Raw genomic sequence first — 23138 nt, 5'->3', positions numbered from 1 at the left:
AACTCTATTAGAAATGTTACTGTAAGGAGCTTAATAGTATTTTTCTAATCCAGTAGTCACCAAAATACATACTCTGCAATTGACAATGGGAAATGACAACTGTTTTAAATGACTGTTCTAATTAAGTCTAAATGGAATGATTTCCCCTTGCAGTTTATGTAATTGTTTTCAAAGCATTTCCTAGCAAATAAAATCATCTTTGTGTTACCAAAAATAGCCAATGGATTAGAAAATTATTTTAAGGAAATGTGCTGCATACTAGGAGGATCAGAAAAAGCAGTGTTCTGGCAGGAGCAGGTACATTATAATTTTATAGTGTATGTCAAAAACCATAAAAATAAATGTCCTTTAAAACTCCACATTCTATGTTGAATCAGGTTTTTAACAAACAGAAACGTAGATTCATTTTATGGACTAAATTACTTTCCATAATATAAATTAAAATACCAAGGCAATAACAATGGGACTGGAAAAATGGTTCTGCAGCTAAGAACACATACTGCTCATGCAGAGAAACCAAGTTTGCTTCCCAGCACATCAATCAGGTGTCTCACAACATCCTCTAACTCTGTTTCTAGGGGATCCAACACCTCTGGCTTCCACAGGCATCTGCACTCACATTCACACACCCACACACATATACGTAATTAAAAATAAATGATTTTTTAAATGCAATAGTGCTGAAACCTCTATTATAACCTCAAAAATGGAAGAAGCTATTCATGATATAGTGCTACACAAAATATTAACATATTCTCTATTTGCTAAGGGTAGAAATTGATATATGCATGGTAGGATGTTGCACGATAAGTAAAAACCCAGAGACAGTTATTTGGGTTCAAGCTTCAAGCCGAAGACCAGAGAAGGAAAGCAGCCAAGCCAGTGGATCTTACCTCTACCCAGCTGAAATGGAAATCCTGTCTCCACGAATCCTCAGAGGTGAAAGGCTCTTAATTCCAGTCTCCTCCTCCTTATATTCCTTTCTCCACCCAGCCGTATCCTTCTGTCTCCACCTCTCTAGTGCCGTGATTAAAGGCGTGTGATCCCAGGAACTAAGATCACCTTTGTATGAGCTGTTTCTTTTAGGACTGGATCAATTTGGTGCAGTAAGTATGGCCTTGAACTAACAGAGGTCTGTCTACCTCTTAATCCTGAGTCCTGGGATTAAAGGTGTGTGTGCTGGCTTCTATGCTAATTAGTATGGCTGCTTTGCTATTTTGATATCCAGTGGCTTTAATAAATCATAAACAATATATCACCCCACTAGGAGAGAAAACACCTGGAATTCTAGTACTGAGGCATGTGGATGAGTATGAGGTAGTAAGATTGAAAATTCAAATCCAGCCTGAGTTACCTAGTAAGACCTTGTCTCAAATCAAAAAGATACGTTATGCAAATATATGTTATGTTCATGTGCTCCTTAAAATGAGAACAAAAAAAAAGAAACCATGAATTTGAAAGAGAGCAAGGAGAGCATGAGGAGAGGGTGGAAAGGGAAGAGAGAAATGGTACAATTACACTATAATCTCAAAAATAAAGAAAAATGGATTAAAAACGAAAGTTGAGTATTGCCACTTCTGAGTGTAGGATAAGTGAACTATTTTGTTGTCTACTGCTCAGTAATCCAACATTAGCTCATTTAACTACGCATTTGTATGATTTTAAAATCAAAGCAGAACCAAATGTTTAAAAGAGCAGAATACAAGGATATGCTCCTTTTCCTGCTCTATGCTTCTTACTCCCACTCCATCCATCACATTGCAGACATAATAACCCACAGCCTCAGGCATCCTTGTCAGCAGCAAAGACTTAAAGAGGAGCTTATAATCCCCCAAAAAATATGGAAATAAGCGCACAATAGAAAAACTATTCTTGTAAGCATCAGTTCTTAAATGAATACTTTTTGGTTCAACACCAATGAGTCGAAAGCAGTAGACTTAGCAAGGTTTGGGGCTTCCATACAGAAAGAAGAATAAATTAACTTTCTCTTCATGAATAGCTATTATCTGTGGAGTTCATGGGAAAACACTACACACATGCCAACAGTAGGATCTCTGTTAGCACCTAAAACAGCCTGCTATTCAGAAACTATTTATTATGGGCTTTTCATTGGTGACCACACATAGCTTTCCTATGATTACTTCTAATCAAAATGTAATTAAATACTAAGCAAGTCTTTTGCAATTTAGGTCAAGTCCAAGGATTAAGGATAGTGGACAGAATAGAAAATGGCCTGGTAAACAGTTAATGAATGTAACGCTAATTGCCATAAATTATGTGTGATCCAAGTGAAGCATGAATCCTTTAAATGCACTTTCAAAGGTCATCATGCTTTATGGTTGTAAGAACTGATATTCAGAGACAAGCTTAATGTCAGCCTTTTGATAACTAGAAATTGGTCTCAATTTTGAAAGTAATTAAATGTACTTATTTTAAAAAGAGATTTAATTTAATCATTTTATTTCTACTTATATTATGTGTAATTTAAACATAAGGGGTCAGTCATGTTCACTCAACTTTCAACTATTAATTTATTAATATCATACCTTATGCTAGGTTCTGGTAGTGTTAAAGGGGACATTTTTGTTCACAAAACTGAATAAAATTTGCTCTACTTGATTTTCTATTCTAATTTGGAAAGCCAGGCATTGAACACCATAAATAATCAAACTGTGCTTTTTAGAAGGCATGCTACAGAGAAAAATTAATGGGAAAAATTAAATAGGGTGTTTATGCCAACAGATGTGGAAATGTCTATGGAGGAAGGAGGCTGTCACTCAATAAAAATTGTCTATAGTTGATATTGACTTGATAGGATGACAAAGCCATCAATACAGGGGCAAGCCCAGTGAACAGGGTACCCAGAAATCAAGGCTAGCTCTGTGTGCTGGCTGCTTAAAACTAACTTATCCAAGAAGCCTCAAACCAATGTGTGCTGTCTGGGCAACCAGCTTTGTTTCTGAGCCAGCAGTCTATAACATAGAGGAAAACTGCCAAGCGCCCGGCTTACAAACAAGTGGGGATATTTGTAGAATGCAGAGGCAGGAGACTTGCAAAGACGAGGAAGAGAGATTCGGGATAAACATTAGAGGAATCTTGAACTCTTAACCCCATGATGCTAACATAGTGGAACCTCCTACTAGAGATGTATGTTATTTCTGGACTGGGAATGTGGTTCAAGGCTGCAGGGGAGAACAGATGCCAAAACTGAGAGCCGTGCTTGGCCTGAAAGGCCCCATGTAATCTCTGCTCAAGTCGCGAGGTGTGGTGGGGGTAGATTTTGGTGACTTTGCTCTGTGCAAAGGAAGAATATTCTCCTTTGAGTGCCATCCTCAGTATCTAGATTGTTATGGATCTGACCAGAGTCCTAACCCTTCCCCATTTATTGGAAGGAAAGGTATAATGTCATCTGGGACTCCTTCTTCCTGAGGACTCTACACAAGAGAAGTGTTTGGGCTCAAATAAAAAGACTAATTGAGCAGAGAACTGCTTTCTCCAGTACTTTTTAGGTTAGGTAGTGTAAAGTCACAACACTTCAGCGAGCTCAACTGTTACAGAGCAGCGTTTCTCACCTCTGGCACGGTTGACTTGTTAGGTCAATGTTCTAACAGCTCAGCTGAAATGATTTAGTTTCATTTCTGTCACTGTCATAAGATACATTGACCAAAAGCACTGTAGGAAAACTCACACTTCCAGGTTCTTGTCTTTTATTGTGAGAAAGACAAAACAGCAAGGACTTGAAGCAGCTACTCACCTCACACCGACAGTCAAAACCAGAGTGAAATGAGTGCATGCATTTTTAGGGCTCAGGTCGATTTCTCTACTCTTCTACAGTCTGGAACACCAAACCAAGAAGGATATCACCTACTCTCAGGCTGTCTTCCTGTATGGATGAAGACAACCAAAGCAGTACCTCTTAAGGATGTCCAGGTGACTGTAGGTTGTACCAAGTTGACAATTATAAGCATCACAGTCAGTCATTCTTTTCTGTATAGAAAAAAAGAACAGTATCCTCTACTTTCTAAAGAATACTTAGCATCATTGTTGGCCTCCACAACCAGATATATGCTGTGCCATCCCCTTTTGTACTAGTGTCCATCAAAAATGCTTCCCAAAGTAAAGTATCCCCTGGGAAGAAGGATTACACTTAGCTGCAAACCACTTCTGCAATGTTTAAGAAAATAAGTATGTTTTAATAACTTTTTAAAGTGATGGCCACTTTTACTAATATAAGATATTTCATAACAAAGTTTACTATGGTCATAAAAGTACAGTCCAAACATCTCTAGTTGCTCCCAGAAGTTAATAGAGAGTGTGTTCAAAGCTTTCTATAAGAATAACAAGTGTGTTCAGGGCACTATTTACATTATGACCATAGTACATAGCAAAATGCTTAGGAAATGCATGCATCATGCAGGGACAGGAGCATTAGTTCTGTGTCTGTTGATCCCCACAGGCCACTGGCTGTCCAGTCTGCATGATGCTGATCTGGGAGTGGAAAGAGGAGTAAGTTAGCAACTACAGATTTTTAAAAACTATAATCAGAATCACAAGGGGCAGATTTAAGGAAATTTGGCAGGTCTGTTTTCAGATTCCATGACAGACATGTTTCTCTCTCTGCATCAGTTCATTTCTGGGCATACTTCCTGGATGGATTAATCTGCACCCACATTCTCCATCACTGCCTCTGGCTAACATTTGCTGAAACAGAAGATGAATAACACATGGTTCTGGATATTTGTCTTAGATTTTTCAGAACTACAGATTTCTTACCAGTTTTTAGAAAGATGTTAATAACTTAGAGTTGGTTCTTTCATTTACAATAGGGATATCAATTTAGAACTCATAATTTTTGTCATAATTTTTGTCATAATTTTGCAATCTTTGTGATTTGAATGACTCCTGTGTGATAAGGGGACTATTTAAAACATATCTTCAAAGAAAGCACACAGTGACAGGTATATAGCTACACTGAAAGGTAAGAAACTGTAGAACACTGAAAAATCAATTAAAGAAACTAAAATTGTATACAATTCAGAGATAGTTTAAGAGAAAGAAAATATCCTAGTGTCTGTCACCCAACTCCACGGTCAGGGAAGATGGGATATCCACCACCCACAGTAGTAATCTGAGCAAATAAAAAGTTTCATAATCCATATAGGCTTTGGAGCCAATTAGATAAGCAACCTGAAACCTGAAAAGAAGCCTTTCTCTGAGAAAAGAACTCACACCTTCTCCCAGGAGCCCCACAGGACACCTTAGAGAGGAACCACATATTCCCATCCCTGGAATTATGTAGATATTCCCTACATTGGTTTGCGAGAAGCTTTGCAAATTCAATATGGTCCAGCGATGAGGCAGTGATTCACGATTGCTGCATGATTATACTGTGGAAGATAGGTGTCGTGACACTGCTACCCTTGAGGACTCATAATGAGGATGCTTGCCCTCTGATACCTGTGGTGGAGATAGCTATGAGTGACTCTGGTATCTGGACTGAAGGCATGCAGCTCCCCTAGCCTCTCTCCCACTCAGATGTCTGAGGTTGACAGCAGGGAGGAAACAACTTCCATCCCAGGTCTGCCCATGGGAGAATGGTAAGGAATGGCACCAACTCTCTTCTTCCCCCAAAACGTGTATCAGAGGGAGTCAGTGCAACTTTGTCCACTCTGACTGAAGTACATGTATGTAGAGAACATGGTAACCTCTGCTGCCACGATAATTACACACTTTCTATACACACACACACACACACACACACACACACCATTTTGTATGACCACACACTGCTATGAGGACCTAGGTATGCCACCTAGACATCATCATGATTCTTATTATGGCTTCTCCTCATGAAGACCACTCACTGGTCAGAAGACAAATACAGGTGATTCACCCACTGCTGGAATGTCATTGTCATAGTATCAACAGGGTATAACGAAGCCTCTATCAATCAGTACACGATTCCTCTCCCAGGCTAGGAGAAGCCACACTTTAAACTCCCACTGTCATCTACACCACAGCTGCCTGTGCTACTACTCGGCCTGCAGAGATAAGGCCTATCTGACTCCAACATGACATTCATTGTGTCCAGCATCATTAATCAAAGTCCAAAGAAGCTAGAATGTGACTATATCCAGGTGGGTTCCCAGCTAAAAACAGCCAATGCCAGGTAACTAAGCAACCTACCCTCCAGACACAGCTACAGGAAACGGGCTCTTGCTAGAGCAGACCACTTCAAAACTGGATAGGCATTCCTGATCCACCAGATAAGCAAATCTCAACTCAGAAAGAGAAGAAATGAAGAAATATAGGAAAGCATGGTAGGCAGATATCCCCAAAACAACACAGTAGCTAAAGAGTTGGGCTCTAAAGGGTTCCAAATAGATCAAGTGCCTGATAATGAATTTCTAAAGAAATGTTTATAAAAAAAAGTGGATCAGAGATGAGAGAACACAGATAAAGCAGAATTTCTTTTATTCTGAATATAATTCTAGACATGAATGATATCCACAGTAAAAGGATACAGATTTTGTAATGGTACAAATCAAAATTTCAGAAACAAGCTCTGTAAATCAAAACATACAGTGGAAAACCTCAACAGCAATCTAGATCAAGCAGAAGAAGGAATACATAAATGTGCAGGCAGATCCTTTGAAACATTGCATTCATTAAAAAAATGGGCTGGGGAGAAGAGATCATTCCAGATCTTTGGAAGACCATTAAATGGTCAAGCACCTGTGTCTTTGGAGTACCCAGAAACAAAGAAAGGCCTTTCAGAGAGTGTTGTATAGCTAACATGTCAAAATTGTAAAACAAGGAAAGACATTTAAATTCTGCAAAATAAGATCTCAGAGTCACATTTGAGGGCTTTCTGATTAGATACTGTGTACAGATTTTTCAGGAGAAGCCATACACACCAGTAAAGAGTGAAAGGCACATTCTAAGTACTGAGAGAAAAGCTACCAAGCAAAATTATCACACCCAGGCACGGTGCTCATCCAGCATGCACAAGACCCTGGACGTTATCCCTCACACTGGAAAAAAAAGTTTGATTCCCAAGATTCAAGAGACACTGATCAATTCCCAGTTTTCAGTTATCCTCTTTCTTTTCTAAGCGTCCACCACTAAACTGGAGTTTTTGGTACATATAAGGAACACACATGATGACTGTAGCCCATGCCTCAAATGCTTTGATGTCAGCACAGAATCAGAGATGAGCGGTACCATCATGATTAGAGAATATAGGCCAATCTCTAGGCCCATAGAACTTCTTCACATATTAATCATCGTCCCCAAAAGTTCATCACTAACTTGCTGATTCTACAATTATTCATTAAATATGTGCTATGGACCTAGCTTGATCAGGGGAATATTTACTATGTCCCCAATTTGATGCAAGAATAAATGTGTTCCCTACTCTTATTAAAGTGTATGTGTTACATGCAGGCTGGAGAGTTGGCTCAGCTGTTAACAGCATTTGCTGCTCTTGCAAAATATCATGGTTCAGTTGCCAGCATTCACATGGTAGCTCACAACCATTTACAACTCCAGTCCCAGGAGATCTAGTGCCCTCTTCTTGCCTCTGCCACAGGCACCAACTCTTCACATGGTATACATACATGCATGCAGGTAAATAGTCATATTAATAAAATAAAAATAAGTCTTTAAAGGGGAAAAAGGTGTATAAGCTCTACAGTTATAGTAGGATATCTGGACATTACTGAATAAATAACTCAGATGTAAAATTCCTACTGGAGCAAGAACTTTGAGCATAGTCATTATGATATTAAATTTGCCTAAAGTAGGGATATTTTCCAAGACTTCATGTGATATACGATAATTCATTTTTACCAATTCACTCTCAGGTGGAATAAAGTGTATACATACACTGAGGGTTCAGCAACAGACAGAAATGGGATTTGCTCATGAGACACAGTGTGGGGGCAGACTGTCGCATGGATCTTTGAGTCCAAACCATAGGTATCAGGGTTTCTGTTGGATCCCCTCAGTGACTGCGGCCTGCTATGCTTTCCTACCTTCCTGCTAGGCTCTCTGTGCTCCACAGATACCTAAGTTCTCACTGCTCTCCACCTGTTGATATCAGGGTGCCTCTAAATGCATTTCGAGAGGGCAGCAGATAGTCTGCCAGTGAATTCAGAAAGCAAGTCTCTCCTGATGGGGTGAATATGAGTCTAAACCCAATCTGAGACAAGGCAATGGGGAGAGATGAAGTATATCTCTAGCTTTTTCTGCTGGTCTCTCACTTTGAGTTTTCTATGAGGTGAAACTTCATGTGAGTTGGTAAGTAAAACTGTACAATACACACACACTCACACACACACACACATACTAGAAAGAGGCAGACCAGAGAAAGAGGGAAAGAGACCAGAAGGAAAGGAAACAGGGAGAGACTTAAACTACTCCCTGTCTGGGTTATTTGTAGTGAAGACTCTTTCTCCAGATTCCAACATCAGTCCTGGTTTTCCGTGCGGCTAGGACTGTCTGTCTGGTCCTCGTGTTTTCAGTCACAATGTGTATTTTAGTGAACGACTAAGAGATGATCCCTCAGAGGCTGGCACGTGGCTCCATTTTAACTGGAGAGGTACATGTTTGCAATTTAGCGCAGAACCATTTGGTCCTCAGTTTGGAGATTTCTCCTAAAGTCCCAGGATGTTTGAGGGTGGAAAGGAATACGGCCCCTCCTTCTCCCACCCTTCTTGGCTCTGCTGACCACCACGCCAGTGCCTGGGTCTGGGCTTCCTGGTGCCCTGCTGTGTGAAAGGAAACAGAGACCTCCCTTGGCACCCAGGAGTCGGGCTGCCTATCTTGCCCAGTTCTGCGGGCATCCTGCCATGAGCCCTGTTGTCTTTTGCAAACAAACTGTGACTTTAAAGATCATCACTATGCATATTTTCAGGTCATGTCACTGTCATGCATTCCTAGAGTAAAGAGACTGGGACCCTTTATTGACCTAGTAGAAAGAACCAGGGGGTGTGGTCAGTGTTTCACTGACTGAAGTAAAATACTACTTATCAAAGACCCTAACTCATCCGAAGGGATCTGCCTGGAATTACAGCGAGTCCGGGTAAAATCCTCTGAACAAAGAAGAGGGGTTTCAACAGCCTCACTCCCCTCCTCTTTTGGCCGTGTGCTTGACCAGCATGTGTCAGGCCACAAGCCAAGCCATGCTTTGGTCTCCCTACATGACGCCAGCCTCCAGGACACTGACTGTGAGGATCACCGACAAGTGCCAACCCCTCTATCCTTCTCTAAAGTCCCTCCACCCATATGACCTCCACTAGTTCATTTAGCCATGACCCAGGTAGCCTCCCTATTGTTCTGCTTCCAACCTGCAAGTGAAACTTCTACAAGAGCCCTGCTCTATCCCTAGAGCTCTATCCTGACAGACAGGTGGCATACTTTCTTCTGAACTTCCAAACGATCAACCCGAAGGTTTCTGTTGCCCATCCCCTGAGGACATGGGAATGAGTCAGACGCATGGAATTATCTGTCTGTCTCACTACTGCATGGAATCCTAGCTCAGCTTGCTGCCTTGTTTGATCATCTGCATCCACCCCTGTGTTGCGCTCATTCAGAAACTCAGTTAGCTCCTTTGCCATTGAAAGACCCCCGTACCTGGGATACTTTCAATCTGAGAGACCCCCCCAAGGATCAGCGAGGCCACACGTATGGATGCAATCAGCAAGAGGTTTTATTGATCACACATACGGGTACCCGGGCGTCTTGGTCTCGGGAACCAAGCACGCCCAGATGGGGAACGGGGATGCTTTATATAGAGAAAAGCGTGGGTACAGAAGTGGATGCATGGTCACAGGATTTCCATTGGTCAATTTTAATGAGGCGAGAGGTTAGACTGGGGCCACCTGGCTTGAATACAAGGAAGTCGCAGGTGGCTGACTTAGCTTTCATCTCGGGCACATTGTGGATGGGAAACTCCCCAGTTTTAACTCCCCAGTTTCGGATGGCCGACCACTAATATCCTGTTTGTCAAGCCCTCGAGGCGCCAGGGGCCCTCGACCTTAGCGTGAACTCAGACAGTTCCTGGTGGGCTATGTCGGGAGGGGGTCTTTCATTCCCCCATTTCTCTTGCGACTGAATGGAATCCTTCATTCAAGTGGTTTAGTCAACCCTGGATCCATCTGTTTAAGTTGTTGATACTGTTGTGTTAAAACCATTGCATGTATGACAGAGAACCTATCCTTCACGAACTGGGTTAAACGGTTAAGAAGGCAGGGCCCCAATATCAGAATGAGAATGAGAACCATTATGGGCCCTGTTATGGCAGAAATTAGGGTAGTAGACCAGGGTGACCTATTGAACCAGCCCTCAAACCAACCCTGTTGGGCATCTAAGAATTTCTGCCTCCGATCTAATCTCTGCCTCAGCTTGGCCATGTTGTCTCTCACGATTCCAGTGTGGTCGGTGTAAAAGCAACATTCTTCCTTTAGAGCTACGCATAATCCCCCTTCCTTAAGGAACAATAAGTCCAGACCTCTCCTATTCTGCAAGACTACTTCAGACAGAGACTTGAGTGACTTCTCGAGGGCCGTTACCGATTCCTCAAGGATTCTAATGTCCGACTGCATGGCTGTCTGCAGTTGGTGGTACTGGGTGGTTTCTGAAAGAGCCTTAGCACCAGTGCCTATCCCGGCCGCTATTCCCCCAACCCCCAATATGAGGGCCAGCGTTAATGTGACCGGCTCCCTCCTAATTCGAAGTTGGGATCTTTCTTCGAACTGGCTGACAAAATATTCTGAGGTATGATAAGTAATTCTCGGCCATAGCTGGACTAGGACACAGTAGTCCCGGGACATGTTCATAACGGCGGTAGATACACAGGGAGTCAGACCTGTGCTGCACGCCCAGTAAGTGCCATTAGGGGCGGCCAAATAGTATGCTCCTGGGCCCAAGGTCTGGGTAGAGTTGCAGAGGGGGGTATGAGAGGGAGGAATTTTCCCTAGACATGTACCCTGTCCTGAGACTTCAGTTAGGGTCAATCGGTGTGAGGATCCCTCGGTACACGTAGGCGGTGGGGAAGTGTGGTTGGAATAGTTCCCGACCACTGCAGTGCCCTCATAGTAGGGAGGGCTTGACATCAAGCAGAGCCAGCAATCCTGAGTCTTGTTAGGTTGAGTCCCATTTAGGGCTAGGTAGGCCCCTTGGATAAGGCCTATAAGCCGGTCCCCCGTGCCGGGTTGGGCAGCCTCAGTGGTGCTGGTGGGGGGCGAATTGGTGGCGTTCAGTGAGGGAAGGCGTTCTGGCTTAGGGGCGGATGGGTCGGAGGGATGCCGTTGGTCCGCCAGCACGGGGTTTGGCCCGATAGGGGCTGAACTAGTTTGGGCGGTCAAACGGATTTTGAGGATAACGCCTCTATCTTCCCATGGCATGTGCCATCTCAGTCCCCAGGTTTTTCCTTTTAACCACTGAGTATAGTCCTGTTTGCCTTTTTGGGTGAAGGTAATGTTGAGGGGGAGACAGGTAGCTGAGTTGCAGGACCAAGAGCCCCATCTACTAGGGCCATAATCACAATCAAAGCGGCCCAGAGGGGGCCGTGAATAATTACGGTGTACCTCAATCAGGTCCCAGGATGACCTGGGTTTCCAGTAGGCATCCCCCGTGGTCTCACAACCCCAATTGGCGCAGAAATAACTCTCGTATCCCCCACATCTTAAGGCTCGAGACTGTCTTTGTTGAGGACAGACGTAGAAGTCCATTTGTGCCAGGAGACATCTAGCTCTAGGATTGCGGCACCCTTGTGGCCAGGTCTTTCCTAGGGGTGGCAGGAGAGACTGTATATTTTGAGTCATCTCATGGGCCCCGACTGTGGAGATATCCCAGGTCTCCAGCCCGGCGGCCAGGTGGCAGAAGTCGGGAGTGAGGGCGGGCCACCAGGTACCCGGCGCGTGGTAGCCTGAGAGAGACCAGACCATCTCCCCCATCTGGGAGAACACCTGCCAAGTTAAGAGCTGCGGGGTGTGAGGGCTTCCCTCTACTCGCACAAAGCACAGTAAAATAATTAAACAACTCGGGAGAGTCTTATCTTTAGAGGGTTCTGGGTGCGATGGGCTGTCCATGTTCCTTGTGGCTGAGGGTCGTTTGATCGGACTGGCTTGACGTGGCTCGCGTGGATCCAAGCGGCAATCCCGTCAACCTTTACCGCGGTAGGGGTGGTCAACAGAACCAAATATGGTCCCTTCCAGCGAGGTTCGAGGTTTTTGGTCTGATGGCGTCTGACCCAGACAGCGTCTCCGATCTGATACGGATGGGGCACGACCGGATTGTCTCTTTGGTCCCGGTACGCCTGGGCTAGAGGTTCCCACACCTCCTTCTGGACCAGCTGGAGGGCCTGTAGATGGGCTTGTAGAGAAGGGGTATTAGCATAGTCAGAAACATCGGGGCCTAAGAAATTAACAATGGGCACCGGGGCCCCAAACAGGATCTCAAATGGGGTTAACCCATGTGGTCCGGGCGTGTTCCTAGCCCCATACAGGGCAAGTGGTAGCAGGAGGACCCAGTCTCTAGTGCCAGTTGCAAGCGTTAATTTGGTTAAGGTTTCCTTAATCGTTCTGTTCATTCTCTCTACCTGTCCTGAGCTCTGGGGTCGGTATGCACAATGTAGTTTCCAATCAATCCCCAACAAGGTGGCCACTGTTCTGCTTACCTGGGAGATGAAGGCGGGACCATTATCTGACCCTACTACCTGGGGCATCCCGTATCGGGGGAAGATTTCTTCCAATAGCTTCTTGGCTACCACAGCGGCAGTCTCGTGTCTTGTCGGGAATGCCTCCGGCCATCCTGAAAAGGTATCTACAAAAACCAGTAGATATTTATATCCATACTTGCCCGGTTTTATTTCAGTAAAATCTACTTCCCAGTGAGTGCTGGGCCTGTGACCTCTGGTTCTTATACCCAGAGGCAGCTTGATTTTAGAAGCATTCACCCTGGCGCAGGCGTCACAACATTCAGTGATTTCTTTGAGAAGATCGTTCTTCTGTAGAAAGAAGTAGACCTCTTCCTCCCGTTCCAGAAGCTTTTTCATTTTCTGGTAGCTGAGATGCGTGAAGCGATGCAGCCAGGAGATCAAATGGCGGCCCATTTCGTAGGGCAACACTACCTTTCCTTGGTACATCCATTTTCCAGTTTTTAGATCTTCCCGTGCTCCCAGGGAGCGCAGAGCCTTGACATCTTGTTCCGTGTATTCCCATCGGGAGTCATCATGATGTGGTCTAGAGTCAACCGATAGGACTTCGACCCGTTTTCCCTCGGTGGCGGCCGCCCTCGCCTCCCAGTCGGCCATCCTGTTGCCTCTTGCAACTGGAGTGTCCCCTTTCTGGTGCCCCGGGCAATGGATGATACTGAGAGCTCGTGGCAGATGGATGGCCTGTAGCAAGGCTAGTATTTCTTTTTTATTTTTAATCTCTTTTCCCTCCGAAGTAAGCAAACCTCTCCTTCTGTATATTTCGCCATGGATGTGGGCCGTGGCGAAGGCATATCTGCTGTCGGTATACACCGTCAATCTCCTTCCCTCCGCCAGTCTTAGGGCCTGGGTCAGAGCTACGAGCTCCGCTCTCTGAGCGGAGGTTCCTGCAGGTAGGGCTTGGGACCATATTACCTGATCTTCCGTGGTCACCGCCGCTCCGGCCCGCCGCTCTCCGTGCTCCACGAAGCTGCTCCCGTCCGTGTACCAGACATGTTCAGGGTTGGGGAGGGGCAAGTCTGAGAGGTCTGGGTGAGTGCCATGTGCCTCGGCCAGAATCTGCTGACAGTCATGGTGTTCGGGGGTGCCAGGGAGAGGTAGGAGGGTGGCCGGATTTAAGGCCACCGGGGCCCCATACCGGATTCGGTCGGTATCTAATAGTAAGGTTTGGTAATGAGTCATTCTCGCATTGGTGAGCCATCTGTCCGGAGGTTGCCGGATGATTGCTTCAACAGCATGCGGGGCCAGAATGGTGAGGGGTTGACCCATAGTCAGTTTGCCAGAATCTTTAACCAGAATTGCTATCGCCGCTACCATCCGGAGGCAGGGTGGCCATCCTGCGGCCACTGAGTCCAGTTTCTTGGATAAATAGGCCACCGGCCTCCTCCATGGTCCCAGCTTCTGGGTTAACACCCCCTTCGCGTAGCCCTGTCTTTCGTCAACGTATAACTCGAAGGGCTTCAGCAAGTCGGGCAGTCCCAGGGCCGGGGAGCGTAGGAGGGCCTGTTTGATATTCTCAAAGGCCTGCTGCTGGTCCGTTCCCCAGTTATAGGGGATACCGGTCCGCATGAGGGGATAGAGGGGGGCGGCCAACTCAGCGAAACCTGGGATCCAGAGGCGGCAGAACCCTGCGGTCCCCAGGAATTCCCGTAATTGTCGGGGGGTTCTTGGGGCGGGAATGTTCAGAATGGTTCGCTTTCTGGCCTCAGTTAGCCACCTCTGCCCCTCCCTTATTTTGTAGCCCAGATAGGTCACTTGTTTTAAACAGAGCTGGGCTTTTTTGGCCGACGCCCGGTACCCCAGACTCCCCAAGACCTGGAGTAGGGTCTCGGTACCCCGGCGACAGTCTTCCTCTGACGTAGCCGCCAGCAGCAAATCATCTACGTACTGGAGTAGAATCAGAGAGGGGTGCTGGACCCAAAAAACGGCTAGATCCCGGTGCAGTGCCTCGTCAAAGAAAGTGGGGCTGTTCTTAAACCCTTGGGGTAGCCTTGTCCAGGTCAGCTGACCGGAGATTCCCCGAGCTGGGTCTCTCCATTCAAAGGCAAATAACAACTGGCTGTTGGGGTGTAGCCTCAAGCAAAAGAAGGCATCCTTGAGGTCCAGGACCGTATACCAGACGTGGGTAGGCGATAGCCCACTAAGGAGGTTGTAGGGGTTGGGCACTGTGGGGTGTAGATCTTCAACCCGTTTATTAACCTCTCGGAGGTCCTGGACTGGTCTGTAGTCCCCCGTTCCTGGTTTTTTGACGGGTAATAGAGGGGTGTTCCAGGGGGACTTACAGGGTACGAGGATCCCTTGATCCAACAGTCTATTGATGTGAGGAGCTATGCCTTCTCTGGCTTCCTTGGACATTGGGTACTGCTTCACGGCGATTGGGATGGCGTTAGCTTTCAGGGACACAATTATGGGTGGCTGGCTATCGGCAAGACCCATGCCCCCGGTCTCTGCCCATGCTTGGGGGTACTTGAGTAGCCATCCCTCCATATCGGTTGGGGCCTTTTTGCTTCGTTCATGTAGTCTATATTCATCTTCTATGGACAAGGTGAGCACATGCAAGGGCTTTCCCGACAGGTCAGTGATGCTGATCCCAGTCTTTTCAAAATGTATCTGAGCCTTTAGTTTAGTTAATAAGTCCCTACCCAGCAACGGGTATGGACAGTCTGGGACATGGAGGAAGGAGTGGGTTACCTTGCCAGTCGCTAGTTGCACTTGCCGGTCGGTGGTCCAGCGGTAGGTCTTCCCTCCTGTGGCTCCCTGGACCCAGGCCGTGCGGCCGCTCAACGTGCCAGGAGACCTGGTCAAAACGGAGTGCTGTGTCCCTGTATCCACCAGGAAGGTGACGGGGTGCCCCCCTACGTGTAGGGTTAGCCGCGGCTCAGGGGGGGGCTCCTGGCCTCGACTCCCCTAGTCCTCTAGATTTAGGAGAGAAGTTGAGGCCTGGGGTCTTGTATTTCTGTTCCGATTTTGCTTCTTTGGGCACTCCCGAGCCCAATGCCCCCGTTCTTTGCAGTAGGCACACTGATCTTTATCTACCCTGGGTCCTCTTCGATCTCCTCCTTGTCTATCCTGCTGCTGTCTCTGTCCTGACACTACAGTGGCCATCAACCGTGAAAGCTCCCTCTGTCTCCTTTTATCCCTGGCATTTTCTCTCTCTTCCATCTCCTTTCGCTGCCTTTCCTCCCTCTCAATGTTTTCTCTTCTCCAACGTTCTTCTCTCTCTTCCTGGCTCTCTCTATTATTGAATACCTTCTCTGCCTCCTTTAGCAAATCAGGGACCGTATACCCCTGTAAATTGTCCAGCCTCTGTAACTTATTACGGATATCTGGGGCAGACTGCCAGATAAACGCCATGGCAAGACCAGTGGCTTGTCCTGGGTCCTCCGGATCGTAAGGCGTATACATGCGGTATGCCTCCTTCAATCTCTCGAGGAACGCGCGGGCGTTTCCTCTGCTCGCTGCAAAACATGTTTTACCTGAGCCAAATTGGTGGGGTGCCGAGCTGCCCCTCGGAAACCCGCTATGAGCAACTGGCGATAGAGACGCAGATGGGTCCTACCTGCCTCAGTAGCAAAGTCCCATTCCGGCCTGGTTAAGGGAAAGGCCGCATCGATCTCATTAGGGAGCTGGGTAGGCTGTCCGTCCGCTCCCCTCACATTCTTCCGCGCCTCGAGGAGGACCCGCTGCTTCTCCTCAGTGGTCAGTAGCACCTGTAAAAGCTGTTGGCAATCGTCCCAGGTGGGTTGATGAGTCACTAGGACTGATTCTAAAAGGGAGATCAATTGCAAGGGATCTTTAGAAAAAGGAGGATTATTGTTTTTCCAATTATAGAGATCGGAGGCAGAGAACGGCCAATACTGCAGCTGGCCGTCCGGGCCGGTACGCAGAGGCAGGGCGGTGGAGTCCGCAGGGGCCTGTTCTCGTCGCCCCCTGAGGCGGCTTGCCATAGGTGAGGGGGCTGCCTCATCAGTCGCAGCGGGGCGTTCGGCAGGCATGGCTTCTGCCTCATTAGCCGCCTCGTGGGGTGCCTCTTGATATGGAGGCGGCTCAGACAGGAGATCCATAAGTAGAGTCTCTTCCCCTGCAGGCAGGACCTTAGGTTTGGGGAGGGGGGGCGCCTTAAGAGAGGCTTGCACAAGAGCTGGGTATAGGGCGGATCGGGAGTGGGTAGGGGCTGGGAGTGGGGTCAGGGGAGGGGGGAGAGAGGGTGCGGATGGTTTGGCAGACTTGGGGGAGAGAGGGACCACTCCGGAGAGAAACGGCTTGACCCATGCAGGCGGTTTCTGAACCAGAGCTTCCCAGGTGATGATGTAGTCCACCTGGTCAGGGTGTCCATGTGGCCCTGAGTCCATGACTTTTTCTTTTACCTGCCTAATGATGTCTAGGCTAAATGTGCCATCCCGAGGCCACCCGACGTCGAAGGTGGGCCATTTGGAGGCACAGAAAGCTACCCATTTCTTTTTGTGCACTTCAGCGGATTGGTTATGTGCATATTCCTGAATTTCTTTCCAGTGTTCGAGACTAAGGGACAAAGGGGTGGTAATTGCTTGTCCCATTTCTTCCGAAAGGACGAAGACACAAATACCAGTTACAAGAAACAAACACAGAGACAGACAAAGAAGTCGCGCGGCACGGCTTCAGCGCAAAACCGAAAGCAAATTCTCAGATGGGAGGGCAACCTGCCTCTCTCCCTCCCTCAGTAGGGCTGAAAATCCCTCTCCTTGAGGGACGGCTCCAAACAGGACGGAAAAATGCCTGAGCATAGACCCGTGAGAGCCAAAAATCAGACGCTCCTGGGACGCTCTCTGGTCATAGAAACTTCTTTTTTTAGTAATCAGTGGTAACTGTAGAGAGGCTTAAGTGAGCAAACTGGCTGTGGGGTGGATGGGGAAGAAGGCTGACTTCTCAGCAAGACGTAGCTGCTGCACTCTTGAACTCACAGCACCAGTGATTACCTACAAAACACGAGGCATGTCAACATCCTGCTATGGGGGAAGAAATGGGCTCAGAGTCCCCACCACCTCTGAGGATTTGTAAGCAGATAATGGCTGACTGGTTGCTGAGAAAGGGAAAAACATTTTCTTCAATGGTATAGCAGTTGGCCATGTTCCTTAAAGAAACCTTCTCCTATGCTCTGTAAATGGGCTTCATGGTAAAGTCAAGGCATCACTCACCAAAAGAAGTAGAAGGGGAACTAGTGGATAAAAGGAGGGAAGTTAGCAGGAGGGACCTCAAAAGAGGGTAGTGAACAACGAATATGATCAAAATACATTAGCTACATGTATGAAAATGTCATATGTCACCCCATTATTATATATAATTAATATGTACTAACAGAAAAGTTAAGGAAAATATCTCTAACTTTTCAAAAGTATGATCTCACTGAAATAATTTCAGGAATCATGTTACATTGTAAAGATGCACTGCTATTCTTAGTTTTTGAGAATTGTATAAATAATCTCAAGGGGCTTAGGGTTGAGCAATAAAGGAATGGCTAGAGTCTTTTTACAAAAACACGGTGTGATTTGACGTTGCCTGTCAGTGACCTCTGTGAGTTCTTGGCATGGCATGTGCCCAAAGAAGGTGGCATCCATGGGGTGGGTAATCATGTTCAGACATGTTCAGATCTGGATCAGACATATCAGAATGAAATGTGAGGGGAGTGGATGCTGTTAACCCTGCAGGAAAAGCTGATTTAAGCAGAGAAAAATGGGGGGAAACAGTGCAAAGCGTGGTATCAGGACAGCATGCGCAGAGCCCACTGTCCTCAGACAGCATGCGCAGAGAGAGCCCACCGTCCTCAGACAGCATGCACAGAGCCCACTGTCCCAGAATCACTGTGAGCAGAAGTGAACCTGGCTCTTCAGATGCTGATCCTGGGAGCCTAGGAGCCCTCCTTTTCCGAAAACCGACTGCTGTCCTTGCTGTCTGACATATAAAATGCCAGAGAAAATGCTGTCTCTTTTCTATTTTCAAGTCATAAATAACGCTTGTTTCTTAGGAAAGATTGTCTAACAGAGTTATTGCCCCTTTGAACAAGCCACAGACCTGGTCTTTAAGAACCTTCCTTGAAGATGTAAGAAATTTCCAGCCACTCTGATTTTAGAGCCTGGGGTTGAAAACTGTCAGGTGTGATCAATGGATGCCTGCTCTCCCAGGTCGGAACCCCTAAACATGAGGCGGCTGCAGCTACTAAAGACACCAGTTCTCACTGTGATAAAACACTTCTCACAAAAACATGGGGAGGAAAGTTACAGTAATCAATGAAGCCACAAAGAGCCACAGAAAGACTAAGTACTATATAAACTTGCTTATGTATGGAACCCAAAAATGGGGTTTCAGCAAAGTTGAGTGGCGATGAAGGAAGGGTTGGAGAAAGGTTGTTTAGTGACTACTAAAGATACAGGTGGCAATGGCAATAGGATAATCATCAGCCTTTTACAGGTTAATTTTTAGTGAGGGTTGCCTGTATGTATGTTAATGCACTACATGCATGGAGTGCTCATGAGACCAGAAGAAGGCATCAGATCCCTAGAAATGGAGTTGCAGATGGTTGTGAGCCACCATGTGATGCTGGGAAGTGAACCCCGATCCTCTGCAAGAGCAGTCAGTGCTCCTAACCACCGTGTTGTCTCTCCACGCAGTGGCTAACAATATTGACGATATGTATGATACTGATTTTAAAATTCTAGAAAAAGGAATTTCATTATTGAGGAAAATACATAAATGATGCTTTGGTGACTTAAGTCATGATACACATGACAACATACACACGTGTCAAAATATCACAGGGTACCCCAAGTATGTGTAATTGCATGCTTTTATATGTCAGTTAAAAATTGCTTTCAACAGCAACAACAAAAGGAGCCCTGATGGTCAAGCTTGTTGAGGCTAACACTGTGGAATTTACCAAAGAGAAGATTAAAAATCTACAGGTAGTGTATGAACCAAGCTTCCCAGCAAAAAAAATAGTCAGAATAAACACACATGCACACACACGTACGTTCGTACATACGTACATACATACATACATACATACATACATACATACATATACACACAAAGACACACATGCGCTGGGTGGTGGTGGCGCATGCCTTTAATCCCAGCACTTGGGAGGCAGAGGCAGGCGGATCTCTGTGAGTTTGAGGCTAGGCTGGACTGACAGCCTCCAAAATAGAACAGAGAAACCCTGTCTTGTAAAACCAAAAAAAAAAAAAAAAAGACACGCATGCACACACAAACAGACATGAAGGGGAATGCACTCTCTCCCTCACACACACAGACACAGACACAGACACACACACACACACACACACACACACACACACCAAAAGATGCCCTGGAATCAGTGAACTTGTTACTTTATGTGAAAAGGGGGATCTGAAGGTGTGTTTACATCAATGATCTTAAGATCAGGAGGTTACCCTGGTTACCCTGATTAAATCACAAGATTTTTTTAACCAGACAGGCAAGAAAGTCAGAGTCAGGAGAGCAATGGAATAAGGTGAGTTCTGGAAAGGAGGCAACTCCTAAGTGCGGGAAAAGGTAAGGAATGAGAGTTCTAGCCTGGACTCTCCAAAGAAAGCTTCGCCTGCAGAAAGCTACTTTGAATTTCCAACTTCTAGCACTTGGTGAAGGTGTAGATGTGACTGTTTTAAGTCATGCTGCTGGTGGCACTTTGTTGTTGCTGCAGTAAGAAACTAATACTGTGGACCACACTTGACCTTAATCTCTTCTATTTTCCTCATTTACTATTTCCCACATCAAATAAAATAAAATAATGCCCTGACAATTTTTAAATAATCTTTTTATTTTTCTCTTTTGGGGGAACTTTGGGAAATCTTTATTCATTCTAGTGAGATGTTACAGATAACCGCTTCTTTGCATTTCTAGATAAAAATAGAACGAATGTGTTTTCTAAAGAAGGAGGAATTACTTGAGATGCCACGAGGCTGGAGATGTAGCTCGGCTGGCAGAGTGCTTGTGTGGCATGCAGAAAGGTCCAGGTTCAGTTCCCAGCACTGCATAAATCAGCTAGGCCAGCATGCTCCCATAATCCCAGTAGTGAGGAGGCGGCAGCAGGAATGCTTGCCACCATTCTGAGCTAAATGAGACCTGTCTGAAAAGCAAAATAAAACCCAGACACCATGCTGGGTATTTTGTACCTATGCCATCTTCCCAAATGACCCTGCCTCTAATTCTCAGCCAAGGGCACTGATGATCAAGAAGTCACACTACTCATGTGAACTGGCCACCAAAGCTGGGTCATGAGACCCACACTTCCAGCTCCTCCCACTGAGACTGCTAAAGCACTCACACAAAGCAGTAAAATGCCAACAGTAGACAGACAGCCAAGATTTGCAAGAAATAGCCATTTAGGAGGCAGGCTCCACGCCCTGGAAGGGCACAGGTGAAGGAACAATTTGACGCACAAAATCTTTTTGAAGGTGTCATCATGCACTCTCCCAACTGCTTCTTCTCTGGGGCAAAACCCAACTGAAAGTGCATGCCACCATTCTGATGCCTTTCTAATCTCCTTATAGGGGTGTTTGCATTTGGACTTTTTGCTACTGACATTTTTGTAAACGCCGGGCAAGTGGTCACTGGCCACCTAACACCGTACTTCCTGACGGTGTGCCAGCCAAACTACACGAGCGCAGACTGCCGGGCACACCACCAGTTCGTCAGCAACGGTAACATCTGCACTGGGGACTTGGAAGTAGTAGAGCAGGCTCGGAGGTCCTTCCCGTCCAAACACGCTGCTCTGAGCATTTACTCCGCCTTATACGCCACGGTGAGTATGTGAGTCTCACTGCCTCTTCAAGTTGGGACTTCGCTGGGACGCGTCTCTCACCCTTTCCACCAACATTCTGCCATCCCTGTCACCTAGCGATTCTTAAAAGTCACGTAAACTGCGTTCCTCTTGCATCTCATCGCACCACTGATAAGAATTCCCTCCCTCCTGAGCCACTCCTAATCCTAACTGTCCCCGAAAAACTTAGTTTGGAAAGAGATTTCATAGTCCCCCCCCCCCCGCTTACACCCTCCCAGTTTGCAGGTGGGAGACTAAGGCCTCGGGAATGTCTAAGAACACACAGCCAGAGAGCTGTGGCCAAGCTCCTGGCGCTGTCTGGGATTTTCTCACCACTGGCACAGTTTTAGTTGGTTCCATGATCTTCCTCATGGCTGGGCTTTCAGGCGTGGACCTCAGTGCGTGACTGATTTCACAGTGTGCATCCCAGGGTTAAGCATACCTGTCCTGCGCTTCTTGAGGCATGCTTTAATGCTTTGTGAAGAGCTGGATAATTCTAGAATTTAAGACCTCAAATGTCACTTCCCGCCTCTCCCCAGATCGTACCACCTTTGATTGTCTTGGGAATTATAACCTAGAAATATATAGTTTATTTTTAATTATAAATAATAACAATCATTAGCTACCATTATTATAATTGTTAATGTTGTTGTAGTTAATAATTAATTATTTATTTATTTTGCTCTCATCGGAGGAAAAGCAATGGTGTTTCCTTATTTTTATACATTTTAACTAAAGCCCATGTTTGAAATGTCATTTTTCATCTTTCTTTAATCTAGCTTCCCTTGAACCCAGAACTCAGAAGCATGACTGCTGGCTTGGCCACACAAACAGCCGATACCACAGGTCACTGGTGCACTTTACCAGGGGAAGTAGCCATTGGCCAGAGGGACCCCTTAGTGAGCCCGAGTGGAGCATAGAGAAGAAAGACAGAGCTGTCTCCTTTCAAACCACCCAGATTTTCTTGGATACCCTCATCTTACTCCCTCAGCCCCATCTGCAAGGGGCAGCATCCCATTCTCCACTCAGTCACTGTGGGAGGCACATTCGGCCTCTGTGCAGCTGAGTCTAGCCCTGTCTCCACCTGGGCCTCACCTGCAAACGTGTAGGCAGACCCGAGACTAGTGTGCTGATCTGCAGTTTCTCCAACTGTTGCCTGAATGCTCTCCTCCTTGCGGCTTGGAGCAAGTAAAGCTGCTGAGTCTTTACCACAGATCACCGTCGGTGTCCATGACCATCCTGCCTAGCCAGCCAGTTTCCTAGTTAATCCTTTGGGATCTTTTATGTGATGACTTCATGGCAAAATAAATCCAGCTGCGTCCAGGTTAAGGACACACAAACACAGAGAGTATGAATCAGTTGTCGCCTGGTTAGACGTCTTCTTTTCTTTACAAAGCAAAGAGGGAAAATAGGCCAGGGATCCTCTGGGGGCATTTCGTGTGTTTTCTGATTTTCAGAATATTGATTTGTTCTGAAACTATCTAGAACATAATTTGTATAAATCCATGTGCTTTTTGACCCCAGTTTTTGTATTTTTATCAGATTCAAGTCACTAAATTAATTTAGATAACACCGTTATAGAAATAAATCAGTAATTTAAACCAG

General features: G+C 46.1%; 1 protein-coding gene across 4 annotated transcripts in view; it reads left to right on the top strand.

The window, feature by feature from the left end:
* Nucleotides 1-23138, top strand: part of Plppr1 (phospholipid phosphatase related 1) — a 268437-nt gene that overhangs the window by 231860 nt on the left and 13439 nt on the right. For all 4 annotated transcript variants that reach the window (XM_005078715.4, XM_021232288.2, XM_040738448.1 and 1 more), the window contains one exon: nt 21265-21515. In XM_005078715.4, coding sequence (XP_005078772.1) covers nt 21265-21515 — 251 coding nt within the window. The remainder of the gene's footprint in view (nt 1-21264; nt 21516-23138) is intronic.

The sequence above is a fragment of the Mesocricetus auratus genome, unplaced genomic scaffold, assembly GCF_017639785.1.
Source record: "Mesocricetus auratus isolate SY011 unplaced genomic scaffold, BCM_Maur_2.0 Super-Scaffold_6730, whole genome shotgun sequence".
Taxonomy (NCBI): Eukaryota; Metazoa; Chordata; class Mammalia; order Rodentia; family Cricetidae; genus Mesocricetus; species Mesocricetus auratus.
Note: the sequence above shows the minus strand (reverse complement) of the source record. Positions and strands in the feature narration are given on the sequence as shown.